Source organism: Amblyomma mixtum, chromosome 7, assembly GCF_055824585.1.
Source record: "Amblyomma mixtum isolate Tamu chromosome 7, ASM5582458v1, whole genome shotgun sequence".
Classification (NCBI taxonomy): domain Eukaryota; kingdom Metazoa; phylum Arthropoda; class Arachnida; order Ixodida; family Ixodidae; genus Amblyomma; species Amblyomma mixtum.
Window position 1 is genome coordinate 31,052,835 of NC_143018.1, and position 12,396 is coordinate 31,065,230.

At 49.6% G+C, this 12,396-nt stretch overlaps 1 protein-coding gene across 1 annotated transcript in view; it reads left to right on the plus strand.

The window, feature by feature from the left end:
* LOC149335545 (calcium-activated chloride channel regulator 3A-1-like) overlaps nucleotides 1-12,396 on the plus strand; it is a 79,998-nt gene that overhangs the window by 1,330 nt on the left and 66,272 nt on the right. Inside the window, exons 2-3 of the mRNA XM_089553964.1 lie at nucleotides 2,857-3,154; nucleotides 5,328-5,434. Coding sequence (XP_089410090.1) covers nucleotides 2,857-3,154; nucleotides 5,328-5,434 — 405 coding nt within the window. The remainder of the gene's footprint in view (nucleotides 1-2,856; nucleotides 3,155-5,327; nucleotides 5,435-12,396) is intronic.

Genomic DNA, 12,396 nt, shown 5'->3' on the forward strand with positions numbered 1-12,396 from the left:
ATCGGAGGGAAAACTGCCCGTGCGTTGCTAATCAAACAACCCGCCGTACTCTCGGATTATCGCGCGTTTGTTTACTACGCAGTATGTATGACTCGTAGACCGCAGACGATCGACCCTGCATGACTCTGCTGTGGTCGCTGCGATTTCTACGCTCGAGAACTGTTTCCTGTGAGCTGTAATCAGAAAAGAATTGGGATACGTTCCGTTCAACTGCAATCTAGCCCGCAGGCTTTTGCTGCGGGCAAGGAATGCGTGCATAATCTCGACAAAAGTGCATATCAGCTTGTTGAACTTCATCTACAACAAGCAGGTGTACTCTGCAAATCTGGCTGCGTATCGTATTGGTAATGCCACAACTTTACCGCAGTCAACTGGCACTGGAATGAAAGGCGCCACAATCAAGCCCTGCGTGTCGGCGCCTCACGTACGGCGTGTGCTTGCATAATCAGCGCTGGGAAATTCTTTTTATCTATTAAATTAGCCAAACGGAAGGAGATGCATGGCTAAGGTACCTCTCAGATGTTTTAAGCATATGTAGATCAAGCGAGGATCAAGCTGTACAACGATTGGCGTCGACAGAATCGGCGCTCGCCTCGATCGGCTGCCGTAAGTAACCGTGTGGACATATATATGCCCGCAGAGATGCGCCGAGTAGTGTGCTCGTGAATGCTTTTAATAAAAGACATGTTTCAGTGAAGCGTTTCCCAAAGCATATCCGCCTCTGCACTGCGCCGAACGCAGTGCAGACCATACCGCGCTCAAATAACACCTCGCAATATAACACCTCGCAAAACACGTTAAGCGCATGCCTCTATGCGTGCGTCTGAGCGCGTACTCGGTCCTGGAATCTGCGGCTTCTCTCGTGAAGGGCCTCAAACACCATCGCAATATCAGCCGGGCGCATGAAATTAAAAGGCGACATACTATTTGAATGAAATCTATGCGATCGTAATATGAAGCAAGCATTTGTGCTTGCGAGGTGGTCGATCGATGTACGATCGCGCATCCGCACGCGAAACATATCAATAAACAGCGATAACTACCCAAAAAGGTGCCATTGCAGGCGACACAGACGGTATGCGCCATGACCTTGTCGAAACTATTAAGCATCTGCATCCCGCAAAACATCGCATGAAGATCCGCCGTCCTTCTAGATTCCCGCTACGATGCCACCTCTCTGTAGTCCGCTAGTTGACCGAGCGCTGCCATTCAAAATCGTCCTGGCGAGTCTGGCTGCCGGCTGGCAGCCCGCGGGCAGCCAGAAGCGGATAATCGAGGCCCAGTCAAAGCTCAGCCAGTGTGCTAAGCCTTCTATTGGTCGGACACTAGCCGAGGTACCCGTGCAAGTTGTACACGAGCAAGTAATTGCAAAGGTGGAGACTCTTGTGAACGCCATCCGTGTGCTGCTTTCCAGCTTTGGCACACCAGCTGCACAAAATGCTTTCAAGTGCTTGATATGTTAGTCCAGTCCATGGCACCTCCAGCCTCATTGTTCCGAGGAGTACGGATACATCTCTCTGTCATCTACATTATCAACCGCAACGGCGAGCAGCCTTTCTGCACGGAGGAATATCTGCGCTGCGTGTTAAACGAAGAAGTACGGTCGATGTGCCCTGCTCAGGTCACAGCGCTCGGCAGCCATCATGGTTGGTGCGCAGGCTACAGCTGTGGCGGCCTCTGATTTTAAGCGCGCTTATCACTGCTTGATGTGCTTGCTACGGACTCTTTTCTCTAGTTCCTGTTATCCTTCTACGCCGCCCTCATGCCTTTCCCTCTTTGCAGGGTAGCCAACCGTAACACCCTTCTAGTTAATATCCCTGCCCTTCCTTTATCACTTCTCTCTCTCTCTCTGTCTTAGAGATGAGTTCTATCGCTAATCCCGTGTAGAATTTAAAGCGCGCTTTTTTATACACTAAGCGCTGCATAATTTAAATGATTTCTTTGGGCACGTTTCACTTGATTTTGGTATGCTGTTTTTAAGCGAAAAGCTTCACTACGCTAGTCAACACCGAGCTTCGCGTGAGCCGGCGTATGCCGGAGCACGAGTGACGTCACGCAAGGAGCAGGCTGCTGCGCATGTGGGCCGCCGCTTCTCCTCCTCGCCACCGTATGACCTCTCGCCGCAGCCGTGCGCACTTGAAAGGAGGGGTACATAAGGCGCGCTTGCCCATAGAACAGGGGCACGCTGCCGCGCGCTATGCGTCATCGTTTGAAGTTCGCCGCAAGCGCGTGTTTATCTCGGAGGCCTGCTTGCCAGAGAATAGCCCTGCGCATTCAATATGGAAGGAGAAGAGCGTGATAGTACCGATACAGAAGTTATCATAAAGCATAACCATAAGCTAAATCATAAGGATCACCGCAACTTTTCGCTTCGAGATATCCAGGTTTAACCTTAGATAAGTACACAGCCAACTTTTTGCAACCTGCCGCAATGCATTTCTTTTCTTTTTTAAAAATAATAATAATGCTATAGCATTGGGGGTCCCGTTCACGAGAACAGCAAGCGTCCGTTCATCTATATGATGCGAGCAGATGGGCGACCCTGTCAGCTTGTGCTCAGTCCACCTGTTTTCATCCTCCCGAAGACAATCTGCCCAGCATGTTGTCGCGCCACTCAAGAATATTGTTCTAAGTAATGTGCATTCTAAACCAGGCAACTAAGGAGCAACAAAAGCGACAGATGGATAAAAAAAGGAGCAAAATAAAGATAAGGAATATTTAGAGGTAAGGTGCATGCCACGCGACTATAAAGGGAAACACTCTAGGTGCGTGACCGATTAGCAACCACGTGCAGTTTCAGATTTAATATATTGCGACGCTATGAGAACATATTGTGAGCATGATTAAAATGCACAGGGGCTGTTCCGCTCCTCAACCGAGTTCCTCCACAAGGCCACCAGTGGGCGTGTGTACTTCAAACACGTCACCATCGAGGTTCCCAAGACATGGCAGAAGAGAAATGGCACCCGAGCACTTTCGTCGAGTGCCTTCTACAGGAGCGACGTGCGCGTCGACATGCCCACGGAGGAGAACGACGACAAGCCATTCACACATCAGGTGAAGCCGTGCGGCCATCCGGGAGACTTCATTCAGCTCACTCCCGGATTCCTGGCCACAATCAACAACTCCGCGGCCAAGAGATGGCTTAACCCAGGTATTTAAAGTAGTTTTCTACACAATATTTGCGCTTTTAGTTGTTTTACGACGATGGCCGTTGTTTCCGAGGAAGATGAGCGGAAGCGCATATGTTCGCGTAGCAACATACAGTTCTTGTGAAGAGGAGAAGCGTAAAGAAGGAAGGGTGAAAACGATGCTGCCACGGTGGTAGGGAGAAGGGGTGCAGAGACAAAGGAGTAAAAACAAAAAGTAAGAGCACTTTAAGCTGCTGTGGATGTGCCGAGGAGACATTAAGTTTAGGTGGGTAGGATGGCTGCACCAGGGCGCTTAAGAATAGGGGAACCCCTGCTTAAAGGGGATAGAGAAAGCGGAGTGCCAGTATGCGCGCATAGAACACAATCCCCCAGAGCACTAACTAACCCAGAGTCATTGTATTCCCTCTGTTGACAGGTGGCATGGTCGCCGGTGCGTTCCTCCTACCACGCTCATGTTTGTGTGCAGTCAGGAAAGGGTGGGAAGCCACAGTCGGGATGCAGCCGTTGTTCCGCCGAAATGAGTGTTACACTGTTACGAGGAATTCACTCGCAAACGCGCGGGAATTATTCGTCTGTGCTGTGCTGAGCATACAGTGTAGCAGAAACCAGAGAATCGAGACGGGCAGCAAAGTGACGAAAGGTTTATGGTGCATGTTTTAAGGGGATTCAACGTCCTAAAGCGACTCAGGCTGTAAGGGACGCCGTAGTGAAATGCTCCGAAAATTGGGACCACCAGTAGTTTTTTTATCCTGCGCTCACATCGCACAGTGTATGGGCCTCTAGAATATTGCCTCCATCGAAAATCGACCACCGCGGCCGGGATCGATCCCACCTCTTTCGGGTCAGCGGCCTAGCGCCATAACCGGTGAGCCACCGCGGTGGCTCAAAGTGACGAAAGGAAGAGTGAAGCAGCCGAGAGGATGAGATGGCGACGCGTCACTCAAACTGAGGCACATCGGAAAGTAGCTAGCTGTACAGCACAAGGGTCCTGCAGTGCGCGGAGCGACCCAAGGTAAAATATTTGCAATAATGCTAGTGCATGTGTGCTGTCAGTGTGGGCAGCACAGCCTTGCAACCATAAGATTTCTTCGTTGTTCCGTCGAAAATTCCGGCAAGGAAGCGAGAATTTTCTTCATGAGGCGAAAATTCGCGCTGGAGTGATAGATAGTTACAAAAATTGGCAGAGGCTTAGCTTGGTTAAGCCCAGTAGGTTGCGAAAGCAAACGAGGCCTTGGTCGAAACACTTTATATATACACCTCCACACGTAATCTTCTCTCAGAGAGAGGAAGGGAACGAGAGAGAGAGTGAGAGCAGCAGTGGCGTGGTTACCCTGGGACCGCGCCGACGAGCCGAGCTGGTCTCCTGTTTTCTCTCCGCTTGGTGTGACGTCACCACAGCGAGAGCCTCCGCGCGGCTGAGGCGCGCAGCAGGTGTGCGGCACGCCGTGGTTACCCTGGGACCCCGCCGACGAGCCAAGCTGGCGGCCCTTTTTTTCGCAGCTGCTATGACGTCACCACAGTGAGCGCCTCCTCGAGGCTGCGGCGCGCAGCAGATGCGCAGCGCATCTGCTGCGCCCTGGGACCGCGCCGATGAGCCGAGCTGGTATCCAGTTTTTCCTCCACTCGATGTGACGTCACTATGGGGGTCGCCTAAAGGTCAAACGTGGTTACCGCCGGGACCATGCTTACAGCTCAGAACCTAGCGTAGTATTGCTTTCGGAATAAAAATTAGTCTTTATATGGCGGCGTGCCTAACCAGAGCTGATAGCTGGCCGTGGTAATGGACGGCGCCACGGATGCCCGCGTAGGCAGCATGCCCATTACGTAATGACGGCAATTCTCGTGGGCATGCGCAGGGATGCCCGCCCGCTCACGGCGCTTGCCTCGTTCATCAAGTGCCATCAGATTTGCGAGAGCGCCTCTCGGCCTACACGGCAGAACTTCCTTTGCGCAGCCGCTGGCTTTTACCACCACGAGAACACGACGAAGCTACGTTGACACGTGAGCAATTCCTGTGGCAGAGCAGCACGTAGGCACCAGGCAGAGAGGGTGAACTGGAAGTTTCAGAAGTGTTAGCTTAGGTTCGGGTCTGTTTTCTCCTCCGTTCTGGTGCCATGTTCACAAAGCATTTTATGCTTAAAAGTATGATTAAGAAAGACACTCACACATTCGCAGCATACGTGTTCGTGCACGAGTGGGCCCACTTCAGGTACGGCGTGTTCGACGAGTACGGCAGCCGCAACGACAGCAGGCACCCCCTCACTTACTGCCACAGGGGAACGGTGAGCCAAACGGGAAATATTGCATGGGGTAAACAACGAAGGAAGGGGTTCACGGTTTCAGGCAGACAGTTGTAAAAAAAAAGCTGATTACAAACAGATATTTAGCGTAGCTAGAAAGACAACTATACATAGGAGGCGGCTCTGTCGTGAACCAAGGTTTGAAATATAATTACCAAGGCTCCGTGACCAACTTGGTCATTTACTTCCTGAAATGGGGCTAAAATTCAGAGCACCTAGCGGACAGGAGATCTCGAATTTTCTCCGTGGCGTCGCGTGGGATGCTAACAAAGGGCACAGATCCCGAGCATATGTCCGTGTTCTCTTTTGCGGAGGACCGAGCAAATCCCTAAAGATTGGATCTTGTTTTCTGTGTTTGATATGCGCCAGAGACTCCTTGAATAATACAAACCCAACGAGACATGCTTTCGTTAAAAATGATCGCGTTTAAAACAACTATAGTCAATTTGAGGCTCCACCTAAACGTTTTCTAGCGAAGGCTTAAACCTTGATAACATAAGCTGCATGTAACAGGTCGCGAAGCGACTCTCGGTTGCACGCTTTATGCGATTGTTGATGTGGGCCTGCCGATCTTTTCGGCAGTCATAACCGTAGTTCCGTGTTTTAGGTCGCGAGCCAGAGACAAATTTAAGCGGCATAAATAAAGCGCAAATATGGACGCAGACATGCTCGGTAATAAGGACATTAGAGCTCGGTAGTGTTTCTGCAACTTATACAAAAGCAGCAGTCCTTTATGAGCGGAAGAGCCCAGCGGGACGTCCAAGAGCTCCGGCACGTCATCGCTCGAGGCTGGCACGCAAGGAGCGAGTATTTGTGCGTCAACAGCGCCCCTGTATGACTTAGTTTGAGCGCTTCCAATATCTTTTAAGGCGAAAGCTTTTAATGTCTCATCGTTGTAAGCAGCAGTTATCGACAGAAATTTCACGCTTTTCAGTTGGTCCAAACGGTCATGACGTCACAGTGCGCGAATTTCAAACGGGGCCAATTGTAAGTAAGTGGTACTGAGCTTAGTTAATTGCTTAATTGCTCAATTATCCTAATTAACTTTTCTAGTCAGGCCATATAAATAAATAAAACCGAGTAAGAAATTGGTCGAGCTCGGGAATCGAACCCCGGAGTTGGATTCCCTCTTGATCTCGTAGAGGGAAATTTAGTTAATGATGATTGCTGTAGGATTCTTGACGTCTTGCAGATTCGTTTTGCTTAATCACATTGCAAGAGGACACTTCAGGAGAGGTTAACTTTTTATAACAATTAAAAGCACAAAGGAGGATACAAGCAAGGAGAAAACATATTTACACTTGACTGGCTCGCAGTTCTAGGTGACGAAACCAGCCCTCGGTCCTGCCGAAGCAGCGGGTTTTAAATCCCATGTCCCCGCCCTCGGTGGGAGAATAACCAATCAAGTACTATACAAACATCCACCCAATAACTTATTGGGGAAAGGAAAATACCACCAATCAGCAATTGGGGAAAGAATAACACAACCAATGAATGATTGGGGAAAGAAGGTAACTCATCGCGACACTGTACACATATGCACACTTTCCACCATCACGATTTCGGATAATTATGCTTTCCCGCTGCGAGCTTCGCGAACACTCGCTTTCCCAACGTCCGGTTGCCGCCAAGTTCGAGGAACGCCATTTCAACTCATCTGTTTCTCGTCGTCGCTCCTCATGCCTGCAGCTAGCGTGACAATATGTCAAAGCATGCCGCTGCAGACATGGTACAAAGAGCCACGCACTGTGGCGCGGGTCAGCCTCGCCGTACACACGTGCACACAGGATGCCGCCTAACGACTCAGTCCATGAGGGGAGTTTCAAGTCTCCTGTAATCCCCCGCCATTCGGCGCCTCCCTTCTCCCGCTGGGTTCACTGACCCCTTTCTGTGCGGTTGTGCGGAGGGCCCAAGAAAAGCACATAATGGGCATTCCACTACGCGACCTGATGCGGTAAACAAACTACAGCACCGCGAACTTCACTCCTCCCAACCAAGAATGTCACACGGACACTTGTTGTCAGTGGGACATTAAAGTTAAGCCACGGTGTCCAACAACAAAAGTACACACACACGCACGCACGCACGCACGCACACGCACGCCGGCTGTCCAGTCAGTCCACAAACAAGCGCACAGCGGATATTTCAACCTACACACACAAGGACGGAAACCAATCTGCACATTCCAGAATCCACCATGTCAGATCGGTGCCCAAAACTGGCAGAAATTACTTCTAGCCACCTACATCACGAAACAGCAAATGTTTCTCTAGAGCTTTGTCCAGAGGATTGGACAAAAATTCCGGATTATCTGGCAAAACACCGGTTCCAAAGGCTGCAGCCGCCGTCGGATCAATAGAGCTCACCTGCTCCCCGCGGGCTACGAAGATTGCTGCTGCCCTCGCGTCTGCATTCTCCCCTTCTTTGAGTTTCACAGTAGGGTCAGGCCTCTCATCGGCTACTTCGCATGCAGTTTTGCATCGAGATTCAAGTAGCGCTAGCTCTTCGTTCAACTGCCCACCGACGTTCGCTTCAAAGAAAATTGTGCCTTCGAGTTTTCTTTTCTCACTACTGCCTTTACCAGCTTGCTTACGAACTTCTGATAATGAAGCATGTTTCTCCATGTTGAAGCCTACAGGAATGGGCGCATTATCCCAATCCTGCAGTTCCCTATCAGCTTCGAAAACCATTGCAGCGAACAAACGCGCATTTCTTCCTTTCTCGGCATCAAATGCAGCCTCATCGCTCGTTGTTAGCTCACAATCTGCTGCAGAAACTTTTGCAGCTACCGAATTGGCCTCAAGCTCTACCGGCGTCTCAGGTTTGTCTCGAATTTTAAAATGTTCTTCAAAATCAGCTCTCTCATTTTCATCATGTAGCCGCTCTCTTTCTGTCTGCTCTAACAGCGAGTGCGTCTCAAGTGTTAACAACTTCGCTACACCATCAGCTACATCTGCTGTCACTGCGCAGAGTGTCAGCTCCGGCTGGCTAACCGATTCATCTTTGGCAGCCAGCTTACCTTCGCCTGCAAAGAGTGTTCCCGCTATTCGCGCCGGCTCTACCTCTTCGCCGATCGTTACAGCTGCCCCAGAGTTTGCGCCAACCTGTTCTGGCTCAATGCTGAACTCCTGTTCACCAACAAAACACTCATGTGCCTCCTGGGTCTCCTCTATTTCAGCTTGCTCCGACAAGCAGCGCTTCAAAGCCGTGACTAACGCCCCTATGCCCTCAGCCATCTCTGCTGGCCCGGCACACATGGTTGGGCCCTGCTGCCTAAATGCTGCAGCTCTCACACCTATAGCCATTGGCCCACAGGTCATTCTCAATACGGGAACATGCTGTTCTCGCTTCGATTTCGGACAGTCAATCATTAGATGCCCAAATTCCATGCAGTCAAAACATTGAACTGCTGCAAATAACATCCCTCTATCAGATTTCGTTCCCTGGTTGAATTTAGATTGCATCTGTGCAAGTTTTATCTTTTCTCGTTCAATTTCGAGTTTCAACTTGCCAATTTCAAGCAGCTGTTCTGCCTTCTGCTCAGTCTCCAAACATCGCATCATGCCCTCCCGATCGTACCGCACGGCAGCCATCTCCCTTTTCCGTGCTATCATCTATAGCACGAAAACACTACACCGACATGGTGAATTCGGAGGAAGCAGAAAGGTCTCCTACCTCGCAGGTTGCTTTCCTCTGCCACGGTAGTCACGTCGCCCTGAGTGACGACAGCGGGCTCCTTGATGCGGATGAGTTGAGTTGAGCCCCGGCTCTCACAGCAGCTCGCTGACTTGTCCTGCCTCGTTTGACTTGCTGGTCTCCTGGTTCTTCTCTTGAACCTCAACGGGGACGCCTGGTTCCTTCCGCAGCTCACGGACTAGGCACCTCCACGACACGTCGGTCGCCTGGCTCCTTCAGCTCCTCGCCGACTTGAGCCTCCTACGTCCCGTTGACAATGACCAGCAGTCTCATGAAGCTTTCAACGTCGCTCTATGACGCTGACGTTCCTCCTTTAGGACGTACCGCTCTGCAGCTTGTCCACCGACTTGATCCTCCGCCCCTCCGTCAGATACCTCGAGCAGGAAGACGTAGCAAATCCTGTCGGCTGCGCCAGTTGGATTCCCTCTTGATCTCGTAGAGGGAAATTTAGTTAATGATGATTGCTGTAGGATTCTTGACGTCTTGGAGATTCGTTTTGCTTAATCACATTGCAAGAGGACACTTCAGGAGAGGTTAACTTTTTATAACAATTAAAAGCACAAAGGAGGATACAAGCAAGGAGAAAACATATTTACACTTGACTGGCTCGCAGTTCTAGGTGACGAAACCAACCCTCGGTCCTGCCGAAGCAGCGGGTTTTAAATCCCATGTCCCCGCCCTCGGTGGGAGAATAACCAATCAAGTACTATACAAACATCCACCCAATAACTTATTGGGGAAAGGAAAATACCACCAATCAGCAATTGGGGAAAGAATAACACAACCAATGAATGATTGGGGAAAGAAGGTAACTCATCGCGACACTGTACACATATGCACACTTTCCACCATCACGATTTCGGATAATTATGCTTTCCCGCTGCGAGCTTCGCGAACACTCGCTTTCCCAACGTCCGGTTGCCGCCAAGTTCGAGGAACGCCATTTCAACTCATCTGTTTCTCGTCGTCGCTCCTCATGCCTGCAGCTAGCGTGACAATATGTCAAAGCATGCCGCTGCAGACATGGTACAAAGAGCCACGCACTGTGGCGCGGGTCAGCCTCGCCGTACACACGTGCACACAGGATGCCGCCTAACGACTCAGTCCATGAGGGGAGTTTGAAGTCTCCTGTAATCCCCCGCCATTCGGCGCCTCCCTTCTCCCGCTGGGTTCACTGACCCCTTTCTGTGCGGTTGTGCGGAGGGCCCAAGAAAAGCACATAATGGGCATTCCACTACGCGACCTGATGCGGTAAACAAACTACAGCACCGCGAACTTCACTCCCGGTCATCGGAGTGTGAGACGAGCATGCTATCCACTCCGCCCTGCCAGCTCGATGGTTTGGGAAGAACAAAGGTACGTCAAGTGAATACGGTGTCTTCGCTCACTACCATCCTCCTCCCTTCCCTTCCGGCAGGTTTAGGTGTCCACCGAGATATGAGAGACAGATACATTTCCTTTCCTCAAAAACCAATTTACCGACGAGCGATGCATAGAACCGAATGGGCGATGGCGTTCTATGGACTCCCTGGAAGCGTTGCAAGACGCTGTCGCGTTCCACTCTTAGAGGCGAAGCATAACATCTTAACCACGCATCAGTGACCGCACTTTAGGTAAAAAAAGTTCCGCCCTGAATTTTGACGGTTGTCCACAGAGATATGCCAGACAGTTACCGCGTAATTTCCTTTCCTGAAATGCAATTTTCATTTTCTTTATTACGGGCCGTCTTTCTCTTTTTGCTTTCACTCCCACTTCCTCCCTTCCTCTACGGTGCGGTTCGGGTGTCCACCGAGATGACAGAGAATTACTGCGCCCTTTCCTTTCCTCAAAAGCGTTCAAAGGGCAAGGCATCGCGCCGAACGGGTGGTGGCGTTCTGTGGACTCCCTGGCAGCGCTACAACACGCTGTCGCGTTCCACTCCTAAAGGCGAAGCTTAAGCGTCATTAATTAACAGTTAATTAGCATTCAGGCACAAATCAGTAATTAACCATTAGTTAGTGATTTGTCGTCACTTAGCAATTAGTACTCAATTACATGTGACGCCACCAGTGCCACAGAAGCAGTCAAAATGGTGCGGAAAATGCTTTCGCCTCTACGCACTCTAGACAGTCAAAGTGCCCCCTGATTTTTTAGCAGCACCGGGGAACCAAAAGTGCATTTGGCCAGTTTGCTGCTAGCTTTTATGAACAGGGGAACCATGGAAAAAAGCCTTGCGACATGAAGCAGCGCATATTTACGGTCACTTGGAATCTGTTCATTTCTTTTTCCCCAATCAGCATGGCTTTAGGAAAGGCTTTTCCTGTGAATCACAGTTATTCGAACTCACTATTGACCTTCATTCCAACATGAACAACAACTTACAGTCTGATTGAGCATTCCTCGACTTCGCAAAAGCATTTGATCGTGTAGCTCACTGTCGCCTAATATCTTAGCTTTCGGCGCTTAAAGTAGATGCTCTAACTTTTTTATGGCTCCGTAATTTTCTTTCGAATCGGCAACAGTTCACAGTCATTAATAATCACTTGTCTCCACATTCTGTTGATACGTCAGGTGTCTCACTAGGGAGCGTCCTTGGTCCGTTACTCTTCTTAATTTACATAAATGACCTGCCATGCAACATTTCATATCGCATACGAATATTTCCTGACGATTGTTTTGTATACCGTTCCATAAAGAGTACTGACGACCCCATTTCACTTCAAAATGACCTGGATTTAATTCATGATTGGTGTAGAACATGGCTAATGACCCTTAAAGTTTGCAAGTGTAAAATAATCTTGTTTTCTCGAAAATCAGCAAACTCTTACTTCCCTTACCACATTCATAACAGCATATTGGGTAGGTCTACTCAATACAAACACTTAGGTGTTCACTTCTCACCAAACCTTTCGTGGACTGCTCGCATAACCACCGTTGCTGTCAATGCTTCACGGTCAACAGCTTTCCTGCGCCGCAACTTACAAAGCACTACTGCTGATGTGCGTAAACAAGCCTATATATCTTTTGTTAGATCTCAGCTGGAGTATGCGTCTTGTGTTTTGTCTCCTCACCAGAAGTATTTAATTGATATGCTAGAGGCAATCCAAAATAGGGCTAGTTGATTTATTTCACGAAATTATAGTTTTCAATCAAGCGTTACCCGAATGAAGCTGGAACTTTCTCTGCTTCCATTAAGAACTCTTCGAGATATAGCCCTTTTATCTCTGTTTCACAAATTAATCCATGCCACTCGTTCACCTTTATCGTAC